A 19085-nucleotide genomic window follows, 5' to 3' on the forward strand; every position below is an offset into this window, starting at 1 on the left:
AGCTTTGCTATTTTTAAGAAATTGCATTGTGTGGATATTGTGTGTTTGTGTCTACCTGTATCCTCTGGCTAAATTTAAAAAAAGTTTTTCAGCTTTTCCTTTCCCTGAAATCCTTAATCTATTGTAATCTTCGTGAATGTTTTCAGAAAGCTTCTGTTTTGTGTTTGCACATTATCTGTTATTGAGGAAGCAGTTTTTCAGCTGTGCGAAATTTCATGTGGAAGCCAGATGGCATAATTAAGAAACTGCATAGTTTTCTTCCAGCTGAGCAGTTATCATGCTGGGTAGTGGAGGTCACTGGAATTGCAGCACTGCGAAGGAAGTTCAGATGTGCTTCATGTCTGCTTTTATTTCAGTAACATCAGCCACATGATTTGTTTGCTAAGGTGAATTGCACACTGCTAACAAGTTTGCCTTCCGCAGACTGTTTTAGTAAGCTTTTAGCATGTATGCTGCATACGCATTTTTACATCTGCACAGCATGGCAGATAATTTACATAAGAAAGGAGTCCAGAACTCATGCCACAAGGTTTTGCTTGGAATCATATTTTTTTATTTAACTGAATTCAGACATGTGAAAACATAATATGAATTATGAGTGAATGGACATTGTACTGACATAAAATAAAATATAGAACAGCAGAGTCAAAGTAAATTAATTAACAGGAACTCTTGATTCTGCACACATTCTAAATAAAAAGAAGAACAGACAATTACAATATTCTGCAAAACAGTCACTTAAGAAGCTGGTCATTCTATGAATGACATTTAGTGTAACTGTTGGTCATAGGAAATCTTCTATAACTATGAATAGGTATTGAACAGCAGTGTGTATACTACATGCATCAGAGTACTGTACCTCTCATCATCATCATCATCCCCTTTTTCCCATTTACATGGGGTCGGGGTATCGTATTAACTGTCGCCAACTCTCTTGATTCAGTGCCACTCTCCTGCCTTCTTCAACACTCATGCCTGACTGTCGCAGATCTTCTTTCACACAATCCATCCACCTCTTTGCTGGACGCCCTCGCTTCCTCTTACCTTCTTCCTGTCTGTCCCAAACCTCCCTCACCAGATTGTCTTCTGCTTTTCTACACATGTGCCCATACCATCGTAATCTGTTTTCTTTGATCTTTTCAGCAATTGGAGCTACTTTGGCTTCTGCTCTTACGTTCTCATTTCTTTGTCTGTCTCACAGTGTGCATCCTACCACCTTTCTCAGGCACTTCATTTCCATTACCTCTAGCTTCTTCAACTGTTCTGCCTTTACTGCCCAGGTTTCTGTACCATACAGTAGTACTGGTTGCACCACTGTCTTGTACACCTTACTTTTCAGCTTCTTTGGCATTATTCTGTCATATACTACACCTGATACTCTATGCCAGTTGGCTGCAGCCCCTCTGATTCTAGCTTTGACCTCTTCATTCAGACTACCCTTCTCCTCAACCACCCCTCCCAGATACTTGAAGCTGTTTACCTGTTCCACTATCTTCCCATCTATCTCTGTTCTCAGCTTCTTCTGATTTCCCCAATCTGCTGCCATTACCACTGTCTTATCTGTGCTTAGTTTCATCCCATGTGCCTTCAGATTTGCATTCCATTCTCCTATCCTTTGCTGACGTTCTAGATCAGAGTCTGCCTGTACTGCCACATCGCCTGCATACAGCAGCTTTGTTGCTCTGACCCCTCCAACCTGTTTGCTGATGTAGTCCATTACCAGTATGAACAGCAGTGGGCTCACTGTACCTCTCGACTGTCCAAAAATTTGCAGAATGCCTAGATTTATATATCTTATTTTTGGTCTGTTCCTCATAAAATTTGTGGTTTTCTGACAAATTATTGAGCATTGACATCATTAAATAAAAAGTCTTTCAGCTTTTCCTGGTTAGAGATCGCCACAATGGATCACCGGTCTGCTTATGATTGGCAATAGATTTTAGGGTGTTGAGTTGCCAGCCTGGCGCCTGACCTTCAGAGAAGGCACACACACGCACACCTATCTGCATGTCTTTTTAAAGTTTATTCGGTCGCAGTGAGGACATGCAAACTCCTCACAGAAGGCACTCCAGCCGAGAATCGAACCAGAGAACCTCTTGCTGGGAGGCGACAATGCTAACCGTCGCAGCCTACAGGGTTGATGTCATTAAATAATACTAAATAATGACAGGTATTTGAGTTTCAAACTTCATATATTTATTTATTTTTATTTATTTTATTTATTTGCAGTTGTTTTACCAGGATAGTCTAATGGGCCTAGAAGAGCCCATTTTCAATGGAGTCCTGGGGAGAAAAGCTACAAAAACAAAACAATAATTACAACAAAAATTACAATAGATGTTTTTGTAATAGTAGGTACAAAAGTATTAGTACGAAATTGCATTTAAGCATACGATATCTAAAAGAAAAAATGACAAAGTTTAGGTTATACTAGTTGCAGATAAAATATTTTATTTACAGAGACAACGTCTGAGATAAAAAGTATCAGCATTGTAAATCAAGAGTAGGTTGTTTATGCATGGATCGGTTCCTGCTAAAACCATGTATGGAATCAGGGAAGACTGAGATGAAGAGAGGAGAGGAGGTTAAGAGGGGTGGGAGCAGGAGCATTCCCACTGAGAGATTAGGTGTGACTGGAGTGAGTTTTTGAAGGAAGAGAAGTTTGTGGTGGTATGGATGGATGGAGGTAGTGAGTTCCATTGGTGTGCAAGTGCAAAGCATGGGAGATTTTTGCCTGAGGGACGGGTAGGTTTATGGAGTTCTATTAGGTTTTGATTGTTAGTTCTTAATAGTCTGTCAGGAAGGTGCATTTTAAAGGTTGAGAATAGGGAGGGGCAAAGTTAGGGGTTGAAAATAAGTTTATGGGCATGGGTAAGTTGAATAAAGAATAGATAACTGGGCAGCTCTAACCAATTTAATTGACGAAGGGCTAAGACTTTTGGCTTGTGGCAAACTTTGCAATTTTGTAATAGCAAGAGGAGGATTTTGTCTTAAGAGAGGATTGTACGTTTGTTAGAAGTGCAGCACCATAAAGAAGAGAATGGATGAGATATGTGGTAGCGAGAATAAACTTAGTAGATGGAGTAAGGTAAGGATTGTGTCGATATAGCATGCCAAGTTTTTGGTGGGTTTTTTTTTTTATATTTATTTGTAGGTGAGAGGTGAATTTGAGCTGGTCATCAATGAGGACACCTAGCAGTATAGCCACAGATACTAATTTGAGACATGTATTGTTATGGCTTTTGATGGAAAATTAATTCTTATCAGTGATGGCTGTTTGAGTAGGGGTAAACAACAGTTTGGTTTTTGAGGCATTGAGTGCTAAGTGATTATCTAAAATCCATTGTTCTGTGGTAAAGAAAGCTTCTTGTGTGAGCTTTATCAGTGTGAGGATGCAGGTGGCAGAACAGATTATGGCTGAATAGAATATACTACAGAAAATATATAATCTCCTATGAACCTATGTAAACTCTGTCATTCCAACAACTTTCTAAGTGTATAGGAGCAATATTTAAATCTGTCCCTGTTTCTGGGCCCTCTCCCCCCCCCATTATTTTTGTCCAGATTTTCTGCAGTGAGAGATTGAGAGATATGCTTAGGAAGACCTCCTGAGTGGGCTTTTACTGACATAAACTTTATTGCATTGCTCCATTACACATCCCTCTCATTTTCGCAGAATGTCCAGATTTTTGCCTCATATTTTTGGTCTGTTTTTCTTAAAAATGTGGTGTTCTGGCAAATTAGTGGCAAAGCATTGCAAACTAAAGTTAGAAAATAATGACAGACATTTGAGTTTCAGGCTGCATACCCTTCAGAAAATTCATGCTAATGCAAAATCTGTTATTCTATCAACTTTCTAAGTTTGTAAGAGCAATATTTAAGAGGTATCCCTATTTTTGGGCCTTTGTCCCACTTTTATTAATGGCTTTGTCGAGATTTCTTGCTCTAAGACGTTGAGAGGTATGCTCCATAATGCCTACCCAGAAAAGATACTGTTGCCCAGAAAAAAAAACAAAAGCATTGTTCAGTCTTGAATTTCAAGAATGTTAACTTGTGGCAGAAACAGTAGAACATAAAATGCAGCTGTGTTGTTCACATCCTTAATCATCTGAAATGCAGAGTTCATTTGCCTTTTTTTTTAATTCAGGAATCTTTGGCCAACATTTGGAAGATACTGTACAATATGAAAAGAAGTTTGGCCCACGGCAAGCACCACTTGTAGTAGAGCAATGTGTGGATTTTATTCGGGAACAAGGCCTCAATGAGGAGGGACTATTCCGAATGCCTGGTCAAGCTAATCTAGTCAAAGAGTTACAAGATGCTTTTGATTGTGGTGAGAAGCCTGCATTTGACAGGTGGGTGCATAATTTTAATGACGTTCTTTTTACTGAAAGAGAATTTTGGTGACATTTCCAAGTATAAAAACAGAATGATGAACCAAAAGCTCTTCCCAATTCCTTTCTTGGTAAAATGCCAAATGTAATATAAAAGCAAGAATATAAATTGCTGAATTTTGTGGTTTCAATTAAAATGTGCTATTATTATTATTATTATTATTATTATTATTATTATTATTATTAATAATAATAATAGCACAGGACTACTTTAATACCTTAATTTGCAATGCTGAAGGATATCAGAGGTAAAAACATAATGTTTCCCGACTAGGAGCAATGAAATATAACTTCTAAACTTACAGAATTTAACTGGTTCCTTACAAAGCTTTGCTGCTAACCCCACCAAAAAAAATTCTAGATTAGCATTCTTCCATTTGATGGGATTAATCATTAAACCAGCAAACTCCACTAGAGTAGCTTAAGCCCTACCCACCCCAGACACCCATAGGAACTGTAGACTTTCTTCTGCATATCTGCTCAAATACCATCCCTTCCAGTTTCTGTGCTGTTATGCTACTAAATGGTAATATGTAACATGACAGCCTGACATTGTGCATAGCTGTAAACTGAAATAATATCTACTCTGGGCAAAGTCCACTCAGCACAGAGCCTACTGTCACAGACATAGTGCACTCCATTTAGAGGCTTGTATACTAGAAATACTTTGTGGGAGAGAAAGGGAACATACAATGTCATTCAGTGGCAGAAAATCTGTCTATTTTTTGTCATAAACTGATGAAATGGCTTCTTGTCTTTCCTTGTTCAGGTTTACTGTAGAAATGCTCTCAATTGGAAATGTCTACATTCCAAATTTTAACAGTATTTCTTATGTTGAAAAGGGACATGTGCTGGTTTGTAAGCCCCTGTTTATTTATTTATGAATTTACTTGTCTGGCTCATGTAAATCCACTTGCTCAAGAGATTCCTTTTTAATAGTTAACATTGTATCACCATTAAATTATTTGACAAACATAAAGTCAGAAAATATTCAAGTGAGCTGAGCAGGAATTAAACTTCTGCCTAGTTTTGCAATTGAGTTACTTAACCACTGTCATATACTGTCTTCTAGAAAAGCTGTTCCTCTGCATGAATTACTGGAGATCAGAAAAACATTTGATGGTGTTCCATTGTTGTAAGAAGGAAATACTGGGTCTTTTGGCAAAAACAATGTTAATTCCATATTTAGAGCATTATAAAGGGTATGCATCAGGGCTATTCATCTAGTGGTGTGAACATCGACTCTCAGTGATAGTCATTGTTGATGTGACACCCTGATCCGATGTACAAAATGGTAAAATGTGTTATTGCTGATGCTGAAAGCCAAAGGACATAGAGAATGTTTATTAATGACTTCAGAATAGCAGTACCTTTGCAAAATGCCTAAAAGAGTTTTGAATGGCTGTTATACTTTTCTGCATCTGTATGTGTTAAAAGTTTGAACATTTTGTCTGCAGCAAATGTTTTTTTTTCACAGTGTGTTGATATTTTTCAGAGTTCGGTGTCCACATCTGTAAATGGACATTTGTGTCTGTGGACTTACCTATTTAACAAATAAAATAATAATAACAATAATGATAATAATAATAATAATTGTGAAGATATGTGAAGGCTGCCAGCCTAGCCAGATAGAATTTTGTAGATAATTCTGTCATTTGTAAATATTAATATAAGCCACAGGCTTGTTTTCTTAAATAGAAGAAAATGCTGTTAAATGTTGAACTTCGAAAATGTAACAACATTGCCCTCTACTGTAGGAAAGCTGATATGCCAAGCATTGTGAAATTGTTTGATGTCAAAACTCAGGGGCCATGATGTCTAGATAAAGGCATTTTGCCTATTGTTTTGAGGCCAGAGTTAATGGCTAGAATTTACATGTATAATTTCTTTTATTGCTCTGGCTTCCTGACCTGCTAAAAGATCAAAAGGGCTATTAACCTCTGAGTTTCTGTCAGCCTGGGAAAACCAGAAAATTGTTAAGAATGATGTAATGTGAAGCAGTACTCCATTATCAATTTAAAGAGAGAGAGAATCAGAGGACATTTAGCATTTAAAAACAACACACTACGTTTAAGTGTGTAAAGCTCTTCTCACTATATCAGCACAATCCCAACAGCAAAAAAGAGAGAGCACCACAGCTAGAGCAGGTCTATGCAAAACAAATAAAATTTTATTCAATAGTAAGCGCTTTCACGTCCCATCGGATGCTTCTTCAGACTTCAATGAATACACAATATAACATCACCTACATTTATAGACATATATACACAATCAAACAATTAAGAAATAAATTAATCAATCAATTAAACTTATTTTAACCACTGATGAGTTTCTTAAGAAACATAATATGAAAACATAAATAAAAATGAACCATTTATATCAATAACTGATAAACATGGCACCTTTCCATGCAGACGTTGCAATCATTGCCAATTTATGTGTAGTAAAATAGTTGTATGCATCCTACCACAAACCATACATATATATTTAAGCATTATGCAGATTGTATGAGCAGGGATTTGATATATTTGGCATATTGTGTTAAATGTCCATGTTTCTATATAGGGATAACAAACCAGACATTAAGAGACAGGGTTAGGGAACATATCTAAGTAATTAATAAGGAAGATGAAGGGAATGCCTTAACTAGACACATCTTGGAGAATGATACCACACATAAGTTTTTGTTTTTAGTGATTGAGTTAGTACCTCGTACCTATAGACTAGGAAATTTTAAAAATTATACAGAACAAAGGGAAATAAGGTGGATACTTAAGTAGCAGGCAGATAAGGGGTTTGGACTAAATGATAAGGTTGCATTAAAGCCTTTTCTGGTGGACAGACCCCTGAAACATTGAGTAATGTGTATACACACTTTTATACATATTTTTTATGTGCAGTTTCATCTGTGAATTCTTAAAAGTGTTTATAAATGGATGTATATATATATATATATATATATATATATATATATATATATATATATATATGTGTGTGTGTGTGTGTGTGTGTGTGTGTGTGTGTGTGTGTGTGTGTGTATGTATACACATATATAGCTTTTCTATGACTAGTGTGTGTTTATGTATATATATATATATTTATACATTTTATATATATTTATAGATTTGTATTATTTAAATAGTCTTATATATATTTATATATAGATAGATATGCTAGATAGTTTTTTATATATGTATTTATGTGTTGTTTTATTGATATACTAATATATATATATATATATATATATATATATATATATAGAGAGAGAGAGAGAGAGAGATTTGAATAATTTGCCTACACCTGATAGCTTGTATTTTGAGTTTTATCGTGACATTTTATCAGTTATTAGCTTGCCCACTAGGCTGAGATCTGAACCCTATAGCTGTGCCAGTGGGGTGTCTTATTGGGGACCTGGAGAGAAAGGGAGAACCAACTCCAGAATGACTGTGATCTCTGTGTGCTCTTAAGGGAAATTGTACTTTACTATGTGTGTATTTATTATCCTTTCCCTATATGGATGCCCCTCACTGGTGTTAGTTGTGAGGACTGAAGCTCCTTGATTGCTGGGCCAGTGCAGGGGTATCACAATAATAATTGTAGTCTGCCAATTATCTCAAATGATTTAGGGTATTGATTGCTAATGAGTTACTGTTTGTAGTCCACGGTTTGATTCCACCAACCTCCATTTGCCTATTCTGGGACTTTGAACAAATCACTTACCAAAACAAGATTCAGATACTTGTGAAATTGGGTTAGACTCCACAGTGTCTTCCTAGAATGCATGCCTAGATGCTGTGTATGATACTATCAATGTCTAGAAAGTTTAAGAAGTAAATGATAGATCAGTGTTACTGTGGTCCTCTTCTGAGTGCTAGAGGTATCTTACAAGTACCAGAAGTACTAATGTAAAACATAAGGTATCTGTAAAAATGCACTAGAGACAATTTATGTGAAATGAGTTACATCAAGCAAACTTCAGACTTCAGTTATGCTAGGATGCTTATGTAGAGTTTACCAAGGAGCTGGCCTGTTAAGATGGATTTTTTCCTACCACCTATGAGCATGTACTCTATTTCAGAGTAAAGTCAATGCTCAGTGCTTAGCTATAGATTACATACCTGTGCTGTGACCCGAGGGTATGAGAAAAAGCTAAGGTACTGTATGCACTGTGACTATTGCTCTGCAAAGAAAATGTAAAAATGTATTTCGGGTTGTAAGAAAAGAGGTATATGGAATGGGACAGAAGTTAACTTATGAGATATTTTGTAATGGAATTGCTGTACTTGAAAGCACATTGCTTAAATGTATACTTTATTCTAATTGCCTTGTATTATCTTGAAAGCTACATATTAGATTCATAAAAGAAATCTGCAGTGCTAAAAACATAATGAACTTCAGAAAAGAAGGATGCCTTGTTTGAATCTACACAGTACACTTTAAAAGACTGAGACACAAAGTTACCAAGATGTGCACATTTGCTCCAGACCTTCTCTGTATATCTTGCTAGGTAAACTATCTTAGTAAATCCAAATCAGTGGATTACAGCAATAATTACTGGTGTATGTTGTATGGTGCCTGTGTACATAACTACAAAGATGGTGCAATCTACCAAGGAACTTGTGCATAGTAGTAGATGCTCATAATGCACACTTGACAGTGTCAAAGACACTTTAACATCGTTATAGGCCATTCTGCATTACCTTCTTATAATGCATGCATTTCTCCTTATTTTTTTTCTATAATGCATGCATCTCTCCTGATTTTTTCCTGAGTCTGTTGTCAGTACTTCTCCTTCCCTCCATACTATTCCTCTGATCACCAGTCAAAAGGATAAAGGCCACTTTCTGATGCATTTGACCCTCCCCCACTCCACAGTCATTTTAATCATGCATTAACAATATGTTTAAATTCAGAATTAGCATCTGTGGTCATTCTATCTATCATCTAATTACAAGTTACTCCTGGTGTCCTGTAAAACATAAAAAAAAAGCACAAAACTCGCGGTCACCAGAATGAAACAAAACATCCCAAGTATGGTAAAACAGCAATAAACTGAAATCTCCTACTTCCTCTTGCCCTAAAGAACAACCAGCTGAAAGTTTTGTGAGAACAAGTGGTCACTTATGGATTCACCATCCTTCAGAATTGGCAGACAGCATCTCAGTTGCAATTGTAATACCGTTAGGATAAGTTGTTTTGTGAATAAGTAGTTGGAAGGGGATCCTAAGTTTTAGGAGTATGTCTGAGAGATACAATAAGAGTATACATGAATGGGCCATGAGGTGAGAGGGCAGTAGACACAAAGGGTGTAATGTTTATTTAGCAACTCAAATGTCTATGACAAAACAGTAGGATGGAGGTTACTTATGAAACTTTAAATTGAGATCAAGATTGGTATGGAGGTATGTAGGTGTGTTTGTGGAGGTCTGGAAACATGATCACAGCAATCAGTCAATAATCTGCTGAGTTTGCTTGGGGGACAGCAACTATCTGTCCTCTTCAAGGTGGTGGTGTGGTCTACTATCTGAAATGCACCCAGCCTCACTGACCTAAATGAACCCAGCTGTGCTTCCCTAAATGCATTCCACCCCACTGCTGTAAGGTTAGAAGGGCACATGCAGTCCTCATGTTTGTGAATGCTATCTGATTCACTTCAGCTTGCAGCTGTAATAAGAAACTGAAAGGGATCCTTTTCCAAATTGTCTAGTTCTCTGAGCCAATACAAAACTTGTTTACGTCTTTCTTCTAAAGGCGGTGATTTTATACAGGATTTAAGGAATCTCCATTCTCTTATCCCTGTCTCTGACAGTTTGTGTGTTGTTCAAAACAATGTAAGTAGAACAGACAGGGAAAACGATTTGCTACATATGCATTAATTGATGAGATTCCTTGCTTGAATCCCACAGCATACATTTCCTGAAAATGTTCCACTCAAGTGCAGAGTAAAAGCAGTTAAAACCAAAGCAGCAGTATACCATCATATAACTAGATGCATTATTGCTGAAAAAATATTAATATACAGCTCATATAACTGGTAGTTTTAATTGAAATTGTTTGTTGATGGAAATAATGTCAAGGATGTCTGAATAATGGAACTTTGCTCAAGAGTGAAACTGCATTGCTCAGTTGGACTTTCCCAGTAACTAAATGCCAAGCACCATAGGTATCAGACTTTGAAATGCAGCTGTCTTATCAAAGAGAAATTAATAGCTTTGGGAATACTAGGAAGGGCTATTTCCTAGCAAACACTTATGCTACACTGTTGTTTAATCCATCTGCTGAGCAAACTTTCAGTGCAGTACATTTATTCAAGCATAGACTGATGGTGACAGTATGGCAATGCAACAAAAGTTATAAATGGCTAGAGGGTGGGAAGTGGGATAAGCAAACATATCTATGAATATTGCGTTATTAGAAATTGATAGCATGGCTACTGATGAATGTTGTTCTCTAATATGGGGCTGGATAATAGCAGATCTGAGTACATTTTAAGGCATAAGGCAGTTATGCTTTGAACCTCTTACACCTAACGGCACATTCTAATTAGGACATAAACTACACCATAGAGTGTGTTGCTGTGCATATATATTATTATTTCTTACTAAAAGTAAATTAGTACATAAAAGTGAACACAATGCATAAGCAACAGAAGAAATCTGCAGTAGAAGGTAAAACGTAGTTAGTCTGATTAAACTTCTGCCAGTCTATGTCAAGCATACATTTCAGCTCATAGTTATATACTAGACTAATGTCCACAAGGGCCTTTATAAGTCTAGCAGTAAAATCCAATCTAATTGTATCCACCATGTCATGGGCATTTATTAGGAGGGGGTATGTTGGAAACATTATATGGGGGTTATGTTAGTTTGGGCATTACTTTCTGCATCTGTCTATCAGAGACAAGGGGTCCATACTTGGGATGAATTTCTGATTTCCCATCCATTGGTCAAGGTTATGCTTAAATGGGGTTATGGATGGATTCATGCTGCTTCCCATGAATGGGGAGCCTATTCCAGAGGATGGAGATCCTCTGAGACACATATCTGTCTCACCAGCATGTCTTATGTCATGTGCAAAATTTTAATCCTTGGTTCTAGTGGTTCTGTTGATGTTCATTTTCTGGATATGCAAAAGGTCCATCAGAGCTAGATCTAAGGATACCTTGTAAGCCAAGCATAGATCGCCTCTCAGTAACCCATAGGAAATACAGTATAGAGATGACTTTAAGGCAATCCATATATGACAATGTGCTTATACCCTGGATTTTCCTGGTAAGGAACCTTTGCATGAATTCCAAGTGTTGCATATGGTTGATGGTCCACCCTTGTGAAGTGCTGACACCAGGGGCTACCTTCATTTCTACTCTGATTAATACTGGTAGTGAAGCTTAGTAGAGCAGTGATGATGTTATGATATGGGCAGAAGCCATACTTAGGCACAACATAGGAGTAGTGATTGAATACATTTCTTTAGCACTTTGGAGAAAGGTGATAGGATAGCTATGTACCTGAAGTTGGAGGTATTAGTTGAGGGGCCAAATTTGTGCAGGTGTAGGATGTATGATTTTTCCTGATAGAAGGGGCATAACACTCTTTAATGGAGGGGGTTATTAAAATTGAGATGGGGTAGGTCACAACATCAGCTACAATTTTGATGTATTCTAGATGTGGGGTATCTTTGGGAACAGTAGTTTTTAATTTGAGAAGTTGCTTTCTAATAGAGGATGCAGGAACTGGGTTAATGCAAAAGGTGGTTGGACAGATTGGTGGATTTGGGTGGGAGTATTAATTGGGTGGAGTTAAATAAGAGGAAGTTAAGATTTTCTATGAGTTGAATTGGGCAGATGTTGAGGGGGGAGTAGTGTGCACAGGGTGAACTAATTTCTTGGTAGTGGACCATAATAGCTTAGAGTTGGATTGATAAGTGCACTGGAAGTTTGTATAGTAAGTATTTTTGACTGAGTCAATCAAATATTTAGCAGAATGTCTGATGTTTTTGTAGTCCTGGATGTTAGTCTGTGAGTTGGTTTGTTTCCAAATTTTCCAAGCTCCATCTCTTTATTTCATTACATATTAAGTTTCTCTGGTTATCCATGGTACATGATTAGTGTTTACCTTTTTTGTCTGTAGTGGGGCTTGGGTACCATTTGGTGTGAGGACCTTCTAACTCCTACTCACAGCATAAATAATGGTGTATAGGGTTAAGGGCATTTTATTGAAAACTGATGCAGCAGCATCCAGAGAGTGTGTTTATAAAACGTTCCAGTTGATAGACTGTAGGATAGCAATGAAAGCTTATTTTTAGAAGGAGCTGAGATTAGTGTACCTGGTTATAACACTGTCTGAGAATGTAATTATGCTGTCTTATAATGTATGTAGGGAGGTGATACAAAACAAAATTCTCTCATCTGGATCTGTCCTTTGGTGACTAGTAGTCACCAAAGGACAGAGCCAGATGAGAGAATTTTCTTTTATTCATTGATGAGTACCCAGTGAGTTTTTGTCCCTTGTTTTGCTATATATATTTGGACTGGAAATGAATTGTGTAAAATTGAATAGAATAATTGAATTATTGGAGGTGTCACTCTTTATAGATTGCCATTTGATATTTATTTATTTTACATTTCTTAACCAGAGATCTAGAAGGATGAAAGCGATGTTTGTTAACAATAGGTTATGGAAATAGAAATTGATTTTTACATGCAAAATGTATATGTATATATTTATATATATTTTTTGATTGCCAAATGAACTAAGGTTGATATATTTCCAACCATGTAGTGTATTGTCTTGGATAAAACCAAAGACTTAATAATCTACTTAATAATTTAGTTAAATAAGAGGTACCACATCATTATAAATTTTATTTAAAGTACATAAGGGTTATATATTATTATGACAGCTACTAGGTAGGGCAGGACCAGCTCGAATGTCACACTGATTGGGGAAGGGATGTGAATTTAACATGTGTACCAATAACACTTTGTTTTACAGCACAATAAACCCCTCCCATGCCTGATAAAAAGTATATATATATTTAGAAAGCTTGTGAGGATATTATTACTCTATTTTTGTTTTACTTGGATCGCTTGTCTGTGTACTTAATAAAGGATTTTTTATTGGAAACAGACTGCCTGCCTTGCTTGAATTACTTTCGAATACTTAATAATGCTGTACAATTATATATTTTCTATTATTACTTTTTGTTTTGTTTTGACTTAAGACAAGTTTACGTTCGCTACTTCTACTGCTATTGTCTGATCTGATTAATATACAGTGATTAACTAGAAATATATGGACTGAAAATCTTCCACACAGAGAAGTTTCTTACACTGTTTTATAAAAAAATAATTTACAATCATACTTAGATATGCTACTGATACATGTAACTGCATACAAATTGCAGAAGACGTTATTACTGGGCACGTTGTGGGTGCTGCAAAGAGCATTCTGGCTAACATAAAAGACTGAAACAATGCTAATTTCATGAACTTTAATCATACTTTGACTAGGAATTGGGTCCATTCCATTCATGGCATTGGAAACCAAAATACGTGGAGAAATTAAAAAGGAGGTAAAGTTGGAAGATGATTCAAAGACCTTTCTAATTCGCACAGTAGTTATAAATTTTATAAAACTGCTTTTAACTTTTCTTGTTTTGTGCAAGTTGAACATGTTAAGTAAATCTCTTTCTATTAAAGAGAAATTAATTTTTAGAGAGGATAGAATGACTGTCTGGTCCTAATGGATGGGGCAAAAGAAACAATGGAGAGTCCATTCTAGACTTCTCTTTGGCAAGTGGTTAATGGTGGCCAGCAAAGTCTTTGCTGAGAGAGAGTCACAAGATCACATACAGGAGTGATAACAGGCAAACATGCTGTGATGATGTGAAGTTTTGCTAGCTATGCCAGGAAAAGTGGGGCAGTGGATGTGTGACATATGCCAGCACAGTTAGCTGGAATTTAGTAAAGAATTGTATGTTGCTTAAATATAAAACTGATATGTACAGATGCTTGTGTTGAAAATATATTTGTAAAGTTGCTTGTATTAAAAATGTTTCAATAGTGTGACCTGCTCGGCAGAGGAAGAAATGTACATGTATTCTTGTAACTGTTGAAATCTTTATATTGTAACAGAGGATACTGGAAGAGAAGAGGATAATCTCAATCCACCTGAATTTGGAAAATACTAAGAAATTAAATTACTTAATTTAGGCTACAAAGATTGTATCTTACAGTTCTCAATGCAGCCGAAGACAGAAAGTCTGTATTAAGAATCTTTCTGCATTGTCTTCAGGGTGATCTAATTGGTAGTTTGGAAGGGTGGATGTTTTAAATTGTTTTATGACTTCCTTAAGCTGCATCATAATTTAGCAAGCTCTATGTGTACATATTATTGACACATGTGTGCTAAATCCTGGCAGTATCTAGCAATGGAGGGTTGCATGGGAACCAGAAGTCAGATGACTAGATGTATGTGATGTCATTCTGTAATAAATCACTAAAACAATGTTTTAATACTAGGTGAAACTGAAGTCTCAGGGGTCTCTATTTTTGTAACCTGACAACGAAGGATTTTTAACTTACTTCATCTTGCATTGCTTTAGTAAGTAACCAGGGAATAATAATTATTTAGATCAGTCAGGAAAATATAGTGAGATTAGTTAAGTATTGTATTTCTGTATTGTGCGAACCTGTCCACCTGAGTTATCTTTAATATTTCCTGTGATTGAAACTCTGGTGTTTACTGTAAATATATATTTACTGTTTTTGTGTTCTTTTCTTATTTATTATTAAACGTATTTAAACGTTTAATTGTGGCTGTTTTTTTAGAGAATATTTTAATCTCTTAGACTATATATATATATATATATATATATATATATATATATATATATATATATATATATATATATATATATATATATATATATATATATATTAGTGACCGCTCTGACCACTCTTAAAAGCCTTGGTGTTGGTCAAACTACCATTTGTATTAATATTAGTTTCATTCAGTATAATTGGGTACATTTGCAAGAGCCTTAGAGTAGCTGGCTTTGGGTTGTCTGTTGGTGGTGTAACTGCCTTGTAGTCTGGGCAGAAAGGGGCATAGTTAGTAAATCTGTGTCAGCCTATCCCAGGTGAGTGTGTGTGTGTTTGTGTGTGTGTGTGTGTGTGTGTGTGTGTGTGTGTGTGTGTGTGTGTGTGTGTGTGTGTGTGTGTGTGTGTGTGTGTGTGTGAAAATTAAATCTCAGTGTGTGTGTCGGTGTGTGTGGGTGTGTATGTATACGTGTGTATGTGTGTGTGTGTGTGTGTGTGTGTGTGTGTGTGTGTGTGTGTGTGTGTGTGTGTGTGTGTGTGTGTGTGTGTGTGTATGTGTGTGTGCATGTGTGTGCGTATGCATGTGTGTTTGTGTGTGCGTGTGTGTGTGTGTGTGTGTGTGTGTGTGTGTGTGTGTGTGTGTGTGTGTGTGTGTGTGTGTGCCAGCTGCTTGGAGCAGGAACTCAAAACACAGATTTCACAGAGAGGGTTCTGGAGCACTTGGCTTGGACACTCGGCTGAGGACACAGCCCTACATCTTTGCCACTGGGGAGTCTCATTGGGGATCTGGAGAGACAGAGATGACCCAGCCCCCAGAATGACTGTGCTCCCTGTGTGCTCTTAAGGGAAATTGTGCTTGATGCAAAGAGCCGCTTCTGGAAATACTGAGTGTATCCATTTTTGTTCCAAGAGAACGTCTCTCCAGTGCCAGTGGTGAGGATTCAGGGTCCTTGGTTACTGGTCCATAGTGGGGATGTCACGTATTGGTGACAGTGGTGGAACAGTAATTAAACATTTGTAGCCTGTAGGCAGTAGACACTGAAGGTGTGTGTTTATTCTCAGCAGCCAAAAGGTAAACATTCAGAATTTCCTTTCACAACAGTTTTATTTATTTATGTTTTTGTTAGTTTAGTTTAGTCAGGGAAAGCAGGCAAAGATGTCAGCAGAGGATTATGGCAAGCTGGCAAAGAACCAGTTGGCCAAGGTGTGTGAAGCCAAAAAAATTGGTGCATGCCAACCTGAACAAAGAGAAAATTATTTCAGCCTTAATTGCAGATGTAGCTAGACAAGCAACCAGGAGGATAACCAGTGTGGTGATGGGGATTTACAGCCCTCAGAAACAGGACAGTTCACCTTTTCCTCAACGGACTTAAAAATCCATCTGGAGTTGAAGAGACTTTAACTGGAAGCCAAACATTTGGAAATAGAATCAGCAGAGACAGTGTGGTTTGGAGGCTGAAGAAAAAGAGAATGCTGTGTTTGGAGGTCAAAGACAATGAGAGACTGCAGCATTTGGAGGCTGAAGAAAATGAGAAGAAGCATCAACAAGACAGGGAGATGCTGACTCTTCACCAGGGTCATGGAGGTAATGGGGAAGGGAATAACTGAACCCCAGAATCAGCAAAGGTCAGTACATTTCTTCCACAATTTACAGAGGGTGATAATTTGTATTCATATGTTTGAAAGAGTATGTAAACAGTATAATGCTGACCAAGGTCTCTGGGTACGGTTCCTTACCCCCTTACTCCATGGTAAAGCTGTAACTGCTGTTTCTAAATTGTCTGATATTGATTGTTTAAACTATAATAAAGTAAAGGAATGTTTACTGGAATGTTTTTAAGTTAACACCTGAAGTTTACAGAAAAATAAGTTTTGTGAGCATAGACACAAGGCAGATGAAAGTGTGTGCAATTATATTGCTGAGTTAAGCACTTATTTTCATAGGCGGGTGAGTAGGTATCAAATCACCACTTTTGAATGGCTGGCAGACCTTTTTGTGAGAAAACAAACCCTTAGCACTTTGCCTGAGGACATGAGAATGTGGCTGGCAGAATGAGAGTGTAACTCTGCAGATGAGCTAGGGAAAAAGGGGGATCTCTGCTTAGCAAGCAGGGCATTACTGCACAAGAAAGTGATACCCAGTGGTGCACATTGATATAAGGTAACCCATGATGGGCAGCTTAAACCACCCCAACAGAGTCCACCAGTAAGAGGGGAAACCACTAGTTCAGGTACACAGCCGGGATCAAGGGCTAAATGTTCTAATTGTAACCTGTAGGGCCTATATGATTATAGATATCCATGGAGGCAAGGTGAGGAACTCAAGGTGGGGGAACCAGCAAGTAGGAATAACAGTATGCCAGTGGTAAGTTGTCTGGAGACAACAGGGGTGCCAAAATATTGCCAAAATTTATATGCAATCTTATTGAATGGAAAACAGGCCACTGCTAAGAGAGACACAGCCTCTGACATAACCATTGTGAAGCCTGCAGTGGTTAAAGAGGATCAGTACTTACTTGGGAAGTCCAATCCAGTCAGAACTTTAGGAGGGATCCCATTACAAATGAGAGTGGAAAAGGAAACAAGCAAGTAGGTGTATTTGGGGATATCCTGCAGATGTCTTGATAAGGAATGATTCTGATAATGCAGTACCTTGTGTGCATGCAGTTGCACACAGTCAAGCTTGGAGACAGGCATGTTGGTCTGGTAGCATGGGGAAGACCCAGACAGACCTCACACCTGAAGCCAGGGCTGGTGAAGTGGCTCTTTCAGGGAGGGAGCTACCCTGCAGCAGTGACCCTGAAGGTAAGCCACAGCTGGTGGTAGGTAATGGTGTTCCCTTGGATAGGGCGACTGCAAGGGTAGAGGTGAGTGGTAGTACTCAGGCTGACAATGAGGTGCCACTGTCAGATGATACCAGACTTTCTGTGGAAGAGGACCTGGGAAGAGTTACAAAGACAGAGTTAAGACAGGCTCAGCTCTCAGATCCTTCACTAAGGGGCTTGAGGAAGGTAGCTAGGGAGGTGCCTGATTTTCAAGGTAAAGGGGAGTGTATATACTGGAAGAAAGGGTTACTGTATGGAGTGAACCCCTGAGGGAGGGCAAGAGGGTGAATTAATACAGCAGTTGGTATTGCCTAGAGCTTACCATCTGGCATTTCTAGCGCATACCTCTCAACTGTACAGATTTTCGCAGAATGTCCAGATTTTTGTTTCATATTTTATGAGTGTTCCTCCTAAAATCTTACTTTTCTGGCAAATACCTGAGGATTGAATTCATTGAACAATGACAAACATTTGAGTTTAAGACACAAATAATGGAAAAATAAGAAAACCACTGCCCATGGTAAAGAAAAAGCACTCAGTTTAATATTTCCACACTGTTAAAACACAAAATAAATGAACATACAAAATTCACAGACTAAGAGCTTTCTCCTGATAAAATATTAAGGCATCATTAGTCAGTGAAAACATCTTTAAGCTCTATTTAAATAACACCAGATCTTAAAGTCAGTCATTACATCATTTCCTGCCATGTCAAATTATGTAGTATGAAGAATAAAATCTCTAATAAATAAATAGTAAAAATGTTAAAACTGTTAAAAATTAGATATCTGGAATGCAACTTTAACCTGTTATAAAAATGGCAAATGAAACAAATCTTTGCAAAAAGCAGATCATAAGCACTTTAAACCAGATAATACATATCCATCAAGTATAAACTTCACATAAAAAACTTCACAAAAAAAATTCAAACACCCATTGCTCTCCTTTTCAGGACACACAACAGAGATGTGGTGTCATTAATGCCTGGCTTTTCTTTGACATTTAATCTAAGTTGCCATTCTAACTCTTTGTTTTAAAGTTCTA

The 19085-nt window shown here is 37.3% G+C and overlaps 1 protein-coding gene across 2 annotated transcripts in view; it reads left to right on the top strand.

Annotated features, from left to right (window-relative positions):
• The window catches only part of LOC122789364 (rho GTPase-activating protein 22-like), a 1062881-nt gene that overhangs the window by 226411 nt on the left and 817385 nt on the right, over positions 1 to 19085 (top strand). For both annotated transcript variants that reach the window (XM_044056754.1, XM_044056753.1), the window contains exon 2: positions 4148 to 4355. In XM_044056754.1, the coding sequence (XP_043912689.1) occupies positions 4148 to 4355 (208 nt within the window). The remainder of the gene's footprint in view (positions 1 to 4147; positions 4356 to 19085) is intronic.

The sequence above is a fragment of the Protopterus annectens genome, chromosome 14.part0, assembly GCF_019279795.1.
Source record: "Protopterus annectens isolate FY-2018-M chromosome 14.part0, PAN1.0, whole genome shotgun sequence".
NCBI classification, from domain to species: Eukaryota; Metazoa; Chordata; order Ceratodontiformes; family Protopteridae; genus Protopterus; species Protopterus annectens.